Source organism: Mercenaria mercenaria, chromosome 7, assembly GCF_021730395.1.
Source record: "Mercenaria mercenaria strain notata chromosome 7, MADL_Memer_1, whole genome shotgun sequence".
Lineage (NCBI taxonomy): Eukaryota > Metazoa > Mollusca > Bivalvia > Venerida > Veneridae > Mercenaria > Mercenaria mercenaria.
Window position 1 is genome coordinate 9394457 of NC_069367.1, and position 8896 is coordinate 9403352.

Sequence of the window (8896 nt, forward strand, 5' to 3'; positions counted from 1 at the left end):
GTTTCGGTGTAAGATCGAAAATTTATTTCATCGAGTGAACATCACATGAATATTTTCACGAGTGGCGAAGCCACGAGTGAAAATATTAACATGTGATGTTCACGAGATGAAATAAATTTCGATCTTTCACCGAAACAAACAAATTTTCTGTTTATTTCATGCTTATTCAGTGGTTTCTTTTATAAAATCGTTTTACTTTTTAAAAAATTCCCCGCAGGGAGCCCCACTGTTTACGACTGTCAGCGCTGTGTTATGCGTCCCAAATAGTTCTACAAATTTGGTCCAGGTTGTGTTTTGTCTAACAGAAGAAAGGAGATTAATTTATTTGTAAGGGATATAAATAATATATTTGGTACTTCAAAAATTTTATTCATGTAACTTCAGATATATTTAAACAAACAATGTGTGAAATTCATACGCGCAGATACGCGCACTTGCGCTTGTCAAAATTCGAGTCCGCCATTTTGTTTTACTTCAGTCAATCGGTAAACAGTTAGAACAAATAACTGGAGAAACAATACGAACAGTGTAACAGTGGGATTTTAAATGGACTTATATGTAAACTCTCGTGTCGTGAGTGTTACAGTTAGTCACTGTCACTTTCTGGAATCATTCTTATTCGTTTGAATGGTCTGGCAGTGGCAACTGGCGAATCGAGCATGTTGGAAACGGACTCTTCAGCAGTTGCATTACTTCGGCCTACGTTAACTGTGGACATTTGTGACAGTGTTTCCGATACAGATGTACTGTGGAAATTGAAAGTCACAGGTCCGTGGAAAGTGCTGCTTGCAAAAAGACTGCGAGAGCGATTGGATCCGAAAGGCCCAGTCCATGGCTCCGGAGCACTGGCAGCACCACTTCCTTGAGTTTGAAGGTTGGTTTCATTTCTCTGATTCGACAGTATTTTAGAAATATTTCTCGACTGGTCGTTGTTGATTTTACTGTAGTTGTTTATAGAATTCACATTCTTGTGACCAGAAATTTGCATGATTTGGTTGGCAGGGACCCCAGCATCGTTTAGAGTTTGAACCAGATGTTTTCTGGAGCTGAAAAAAAAAATGAATGGAATTTTCATATCATTGACCTATGAAATTATTTGAAGGCATAAATTATTTTGTACAAGTGCATTTTCTTTAGAATAAGTATGCAGGCATAAGTTCGTTTTTCTAAGTTGGCTGACATGGGAGGGCTCTCGGGTTATTCTCATTCTGCATTCTAACACGATCCGATTCATTTTACTATTAAACAAAGAAGGCTGGAATCAGTGAATTATCAAACAACAATTCACTGTTCTGACGTCACAATTATTGCGTCAAACGGCGTAGCAGCGCGCTAGAAAGAAACCGATTGAAAACGGGCAAATAATTAATGAATGCCGGCAAAGATGTACTTTAAAGTCCTTGGGGCTAGAATGCGCTTTACTGGTACGCACTTTTTGCTAGGATTGTAAAAGGTAGGATGTGCTCGTTACAATCATTTAAATAAATTGTAACAATAATCTATTCATTAAAGAAAACAGAAAAACGGGGGTGTGGGGGCAGTAGCCCCCATAAGAATAAATGGGGAGTGTTTATTTAATGTGCGTACTGGTAAAGTGCAGGTGTCCCGTCCTTGGTAACGTGTTAGAATCAAATAATACATCTCATTTAGTGATTTGCTCTTGAATAAATCAGTGTTTGTCGTTCAGCTGCGTAGTATTATACAACTCGGGCTCCGCCCTCGTGATATAATTCCTTCGCATCTGAACTCCAAACAGTGATTTATTCAGCGACAAATCACCGATGAGATATATTATTTCTTAAATAAACCACTCGCGTGCAGTGACGTTACCGATCCAGGTGCATAGCACGGTTGTAAAAAGTAGTTTTTTTCTTACACTGTTGATACTAGTATGTAGTGTTAGAATCGAAATAACAAGTTCCCAAGTGTGATTTATCGTAGAATAACACGAGTTTTTCGTTCTTATGCGAAACAGTATTTAAAATAATACGGCCTTCTTGATACATTCTTACATGTACGCATAAGAACACAGAAAACACGGGTTATTCTACGATAAACCATGTTTGGGAACTTATTACTAAAATTTTCTTAATTTCACGGCTAATTCAAGTCAGCGATAAAATCTTAATCGTGCCATTTATTAGCTTGCTAGAATGATATCACCTTCTAAGAAATTGCGAATATGACGTCGGCAGTAAGAAAGCGAGGATGAGCAAAGCATCAAACTGACAGTGCATGTCCTTCTATGGTTAATTTTATGACAAGAACGGAAAAAATCTTAATGAAGAAATCGCAGGTGGAATTGTACCGGACATCATAACAAATGTCATTGATTCTGGTTGGAAATAGCCCATGATGAATAGCGAAATACTAAAACGTAACAGAAAAATTACTAAAGTCATTGAAAACGGACAAAAAATGATAGATGCACTCCCTCCAGCAAAAAAAAAAAAAAAAAAACTAACTAAGAAAGATTAAATGTTTGCGATGCAAAACTAATACTGATTGAATTTGGTTGTGAAAAAACAAAGAATTGAAACACTAATTGCATGAAAAATTATCTGGAGGCCTGGGCTTACAGTCTGATAAGTACTTGAAGATTCTTGTTATCAAACTACTTTAAATATACTGAATTTATGCAGGTATGACTTTGGTAAGGGTATTTCAAAAGTAGATATTTTACAGTTTTAGGGTGTTTCTTTTTTTCAGAAATGAATTTGAAAAGGAAAGAAAAGATCAATAGATGTCAGATTTGAATTTTTTTGATTGTCGGAAAAAGTTTTAGTATCCATATGACGGCTTATAATTTACGTACTTGACATTCCAGTAAAACTGTCGTTTTAAAGCTCTGAATTGAAAATGTTTGCAGAAAAATGGGGGGAAAAATTTTCAGTTTGGAACAGAACAATATCGGCTATAAAATCAGGCTTATAAAAACGTTGCTATATCAGGATTATTTTCAGCTGTTCATTTATTATATCTAGATAAACCATGGAAAAGCATAAAATAAGAATATAGATGTATAATATGCACACCTGTAAGGCGTTATTCTGGGATTTTCAATTCCTGCTTCAGCCTTCATGTCTCTCATAATGTTGTAAAGTTTATTTATTCCAAGTGGGGTTTTTTTGAACCAGCATCTCTGTGGTTTATCATTTGGTGTAAGGAAGAATGGGCTGTCAGGTTTGCACATTTCGTCCGGTCGTTTCTGGCTGTACAGCTTGTACAGATGTACAGGATCTCTCTGGGCGTCAGCAGTGGCATAGGCTTTGGGTTTTGTACCTCTGAAGTAATGAAATTTACACTGTTATACATCATTAAAACATTTATCTTTATTACAGTCTCTAACCTTTTGACAGACATTTTACAGAAAAAATGCAAGTCTAAAACTCTAAATCGTAATGGTGATTGTAGCAACATACAACAGTTGTGCATCCAAATAGTCTAGCGAAGGACGGCTGTTACTAAGTAGCAGTAGGCCTGGGTTCGAATCCCAGTTTGGATAGCTGTTTTGTTGTTTATCGTTATCATTACAAATAATCTACCATTATATTTCAGTAAACGCGTGGACGTTGTTATAGTATAGGAGACGTTAGTCAAATTGACTTATTCATATAATCTAGTAAAAGAAAGTAGAATTTTTGATGTTTCGCCAGGGAAGGTTATCATGTGGGGAAAAAAGAATATGACATTTGTGACTTTCCACATTGAGTTTATTAAAGGGGACTGGCCTCCAGATCATTCTACTAGTCTACTAAAAGATTTTTTAGATATCTGGAAATAAATGCTATATTTCTTAAGAAGGGTTAAAACTTAATTACTGACAAACTATATCATGTTACGGAAACACATTAGAATTTGCTGTTTTTTCTACTTTTTACGATGAAAATCGAAATGCGTTTGTAACGCATTACTCCAGGTAAACTGTCTCAATTATAAAAATCTGTATTTTGAAATCATAACTCACTAATTCCTCAATAGCTTTATTGGTTACGAAGACGGGAAAATGTCTTTATTGCCGTGGTTGTCCGGGGTTCGATTGCCGAGACGGTCATCTTTTTTTCTTGAATAGGATTTTTAAATTATTTTAGAAACAAAAACTCATATTCTAATGTTCGTAATATGACCAAAGTTCAATTTGAAAGAAAAAATATTATTTATCCAAATCTGGAGGTCAGTGCCTTTAAACTCGATGAGTAAAATTGATAAAATGCTCTGCAGAGCCTCGCATTTTATTATTTTATTCAACTTGTTTAATAAATTCAATATGAAAAGACACTCCTGTAATATCAGATTTCACATATATTTTTTTTTTTATTTCACAGATTTCACATTTTCACAAGGAAAGCTTGTGCAATTTTAAAGATATTTTAAGATGGTATCAAAAATACAAAATATTTAAAGCATTTTGTGCATGAAATAAACCGAAAAGAAATATCAGTGGAAGAATGAGATATTTCAATTTGTGACACAAATTTTGAAATTACTAATTTTAGTGCTCATTCAGTGACACTGAAAAAAAACAACACAAAAATTATGGTAGATCTACTGTATATGAATTAAATTACTTTATCACATGTTCGACTTTGCGGGAGTGTAATAAAGCCATTAAATAAAAATGATAATACACTAGTGTAATAACGCTTTGACGTCGACGTCGTTTACAGTATAGGAGACGCTGGACAAATTGACTTATTTGTATAGTAAAAGAAAGTTGAATTTTTGATGTTTCGACATGAATAGCTAACATGTGATGAAAAGAATATTACATTTGTGTCTTTCGACATTTAATTTATTAAACTCGTTGAATAAAATTGATAAAATGCTCGGCAGAGCCTCGCATTTTATCATTTTATTCAACGAGTTTAATAAATTCAATATGAAAAGACACTCATGTAATATCCGCTATTTATCACATGTTCGACGTTGCGGGAGTGTAATAAAGCCATTAAATAAAAATGCAATTGAAACGTACCTAATGTCCGAGGATTTGAACCAGATCTGGTTTTGGTTTGTCTCTCTTGGTCATATATAAGATACTCCTCACCAGAAGTTTCGTCCATTCTAAGATGAATATCTCCCAGCAGAGATCACGGCATTCTTTGCCTGTCCGCATTCCAAAATGGTTTGTGCATACAAACCACATGGAGTGTAACAAAGACCTTGGAGTGTAGTCACCTAGTGTCCTGGCTTCATGCATCTGGTCAATGATAGACTCTGTCATGGTTTCTGCAGCTCTCGGCTTATTGCCAAGTCCCTGGCCTTTCAGCTGTTGCTGTTTTCTTGAAAGGACAGCTCGTGTTTTGGAAAATTCTCTGTCCTTGAATATGGCAACATTGCTGTCACTTGCTTTTAGATATCTGTCAACAGAGCTTATTAAAGCCCCGCAAAGTTGTAGGCTCATATTCCCTGCCATCTTTCTTGGTAACACCCAAGATAAATTCACACAGTAATGAATTAAGCTGATATGGGGGAATGTATTCTGGTTTTCTCATTTCATTTTTTGACATCAGAAAAGAGAAGAATAACTTCATGTCACTCTCTGTCTTCTTTTGGGTATTTTTATTTTCATTTTCTTTAAGAAACTGGTCAGCATCTACTTGTCTAAAGTTCCTGTCTGCAACCTGAAAGTCTCCATATTCCTCCTGGTCAAAGAAATTTGTGAAAATGTCATTCAAGACCTCTGGATCCAGTTCTTCTACAGACATCTTGATTGTATACTAAAGCAGACGTCAGATTTGACAGGTGTTGTTGTTGTTGTTACAAACATGTAAACAAAGGAAGCTACTACAACCAACCTGTCACCTCATGTATATACATGTACATAGAGAGGTGTCCAATCGGGGGAAGAAAGTAGTCCGGCACAGTGAAAATTATATTTTGAAAAATTTCACTGTGGGTTTACCAGGATATAATCTACCATTATTTTCGTAAACCATGAAACATGAAAAAAGATAATTTTAAACCAAAACCCTGTTTTCCACACTTCATTAGGTCAAAAAATGTCTGTAAAAACTAATTTTGGGCCCCAAAAATTTTTGGTCTTGGCGACTTTTTACCTCTTGTGGAGTTGAAGCCCCGAGGTGCCTTTCCCCAGGCATTTTTTCAGGTATTGGATCCTCTTGGGTAAAACCAGGGGCCCTTTTGATTTAAGTCAGCTTGGGAGATCCCAAAAAGTGAAGACTACTTTCAAACCCACATCTGTAAAGGGGCAAGGGTCTATGTCGCGGTGGGAAAATGGACTGTTATAAAGGGTTTTAAAAATTGTAAAAATCAATATCAAGTACCTTGCCCGAAAAACCATGCAAAAAAGCAGCGTTTTTTTTGGGCCACATTTTTATATTATAAAGTTTGAAGTTTTTGTCCAGGTGTAATCGTTCGCCATTTCTAATCGAAAATGTTCACGGCCAAGCTCACTGACCTAGGCCCCCTGAATCCATTTTCTTTTTGCGGTGTGTACGCTGAGGGGCACGATTTTGTTTTAAATTTTTCCCCAAAAAATTAAAGGTGAGTTTTGTGATCGTCCGTGTCGTCGTCAAAAATTTTGACTGTTAACACTCTAGAGGTCCAATTTTTGGCCCTCATCTTAATGAAACTTGGTCAGAATGTTACCCTCAAAAAAAATCTTGTACGAGTTCGATAATAGGTATCTGGGGTAAAAAACGGGGTTCACCAGGCAAATCAAAAAAAAGGTTGTTAACATCTAGAGGTCAGAATTTGGTCCAATTTTAAATAAAAATTGGGTCAGAATGTTACCTCTAAGATTTGGATTTTTTGATATTGGGTCTCGGGGGTCAAAAACTAGGTCCCCAGGTCAGATCGAGGAAAAGCTTGACACTGAGGTCCCCAAATTTTGGCCCAATTTAATGAAACTTGGTCGAATGTTCCCCTCAATAAAATCTTGGACGAGTTTGATAATGGGTCTTGGGGGGGCAAAAACTAGGTCCCAGGTCAAATCAAAGGAAAAGCTTGTAAAAAACTGTACAGGTCAATTTAGATGTATCTTCATAAAAACTTGGTCAAAATGTTAACTTGTGTCTAGGCCCAGTTTGAATTTGGGTCATGTAGGGTCAAAAAAACTATCAAATCAAAAAGGAAAAAGCTAGTTAACACTCTAGAACCCAAAAATTTATGACCATTTTAAATGAAATTTGGGTCAAAATTTTAATTTTGATGCCCATACGTCAAGTTCAAAATTGGGTCAGGGGGATAAAAAACTGGTCACCAGGTTAAATCAAATTAAAGTTGTTAACCTTTTGAGGTCACAATTTTGGCCCAGTCTTAATGAAACTTGGTCGAATGTTACCCTCAAAAAATCTGGGACGAGTTTGATTTGGTTCATCGGGGGTCAAAAATGGGTCACTGGCCAAATCAAAAAAAAAAGCTTAACATTTTTGTGGCCATATTTATGACCATATCTTAATGAAATTTGGTCAAAAATTTTAAATCTCATGATCTATAGGTCAATTTTAAAACTGGGTCAGGTGGGGGAAAAAAAACTTGGTCTTAAGTCAAATCAAAGGAAAAGTTGTTAACACTCTAAAAAACCACTTATGACTGTATCTTCTTGAAACTTATCAAAATGTTAATCTTGTGATTTTAGGAAAAAGTTTGAATCTGGGTCATGGGGGGGTAAAAATGGTCACGGGTCAGTTAAAAGGGAAAAGCTAGTTAAATTTTTAAAGGAAATTTTAAAAAAGTTCTTAATGAAACTTGTCAGAATTTGATTTTTGGGCCCAATAGGTAGGTGAGCGATACAGGGCCCTCTTGTTTCGGTTAAGGTAGGGATAAACCAAACACTTAACTTCGGGGATATGGAGGAAGTTTGACGAAGACACCACATTTCTTGATGACCAACTTAGCCAAATATCAATGGCATGTTGGATAGTACAATCTCTTTTAGAAATATTTTTAATCTGCAGCTCACATTTAAACAAACAGATGCTAACCTTTAGTAACCGAACGGTCTGCTCGATTAAATTACATACAAAATAGGTAATATGGCAGTTTTCCAGCCTTTAATGGTGAAGGTGTCCCTCCTTGCATAATTTCATTACAGGCGGGCACCTGGGTAGAACCCCCCAACCTCCCAAAAGGCGTGGAGGGTTTTCCCTTTTCAGTGCCCGAGCAAGGCTTAAACCCCATATGATGGGGGCGTTTGAAATCAGCCCCCTTAAACCCCACTTGGATTTGTTTAAATTTTAAGCTTAATTTTCTATAAACTTTTTCTCCCAACTTCAGTCAGCTAAAAAAAGCCACAATTCTTTTTTGGGAAATTTAAGTCACAACAAAAATATGAAATTATAAAATTTTTTTATACCCCTATGGCTTTGAATTTTTTTCTTGTTGATGCGCTCGACATGATTTGTTCACCTGAAACCTCCCCATACACGCTCCAATTAGAGGCACATTTGTGAAATGGTAAAAATTGATGTTCCATTTCGACTCAGAGACAACTAAACACTTGTAACAGAAAACAGTAATAAATTAGGGAGAAGAGAAATATCTAGAGAAAGGAAAGATACTTAGTTGGTTCAAATGACAGCTTAAATATACAGCAGCACTAAAACATGTATGTATTTACAGCAAAATGGGAGGCTAAATCTTGAGGGAACTACTCAGAGCCCTAAAAAAGGGGCCCCAAAGGGGACGTGCCCCGGAAAGGGAAACTCCCCCTCTTTTTCCCAAAAAAAAATGCACAATAATAAATAGCTACTGACAAAAAATATAGATAAAAAAATTTCTAACAATCAATGATGTATTCCCAAAAATATTTATAACATTAAATTGAAAAAATTAAATTTTTCCAAAAAAAAAAGCAAAAAAAATCCCGTGGGGGAGTAAATTTTCAACTGTCTCACATTTAGAAAATCGCTGTATTCAACTGTATCCTCGC

At 35.9% G+C, this 8896-nt stretch overlaps 1 protein-coding gene across 1 annotated transcript; it reads right to left on the minus strand.

Moving 5' to 3' along the window:
• Positions 1-202: 202 nt before the first annotated feature.
• LOC123534613 (uncharacterized) lies at positions 203-5416 on the minus strand. The gene is made up of 3 exons (XM_053548951.1): positions 5048-5416; positions 3036-3304; positions 203-1046 (listed from the first exon to the last, which is right to left on the minus strand). Exons 1-3 carry the CDS (start codon positions 5414-5416, stop codon positions 587-589), a joined length of 1098 nt encoding a protein of 365 aa, XP_053404926.1. The 3' UTR covers positions 203-586.
• Between the last annotated feature and the right edge of the window lie 3480 nt (positions 5417-8896).

What these genes read in the sequence shown, in the direction of transcription:
- LOC123534613 (XM_053548951.1), bottom strand. Translation starts at nt 5,416, where the DNA reads ATGGCAGGGAATATGAGCCTACAACTTTGCGGGGCTTTAATAAGCTCT. An exon ending in TAGAATGGACGAAACTTCTG is followed by an intron (nt 3,305 to 5,047) that starts GTGAGGAGTATC and finishes GATGTATAACAG; the next exon opens with TGTAAATTTCATTACTTCAG. An exon ending in CCCAGAATAACGCCTTACAG is followed by an intron (nt 1,047 to 3,035) that starts GTGTGCATATTA and finishes TTTTTTTTTCAG; the next exon opens with CTCCAGAAAACATCTGGTTC.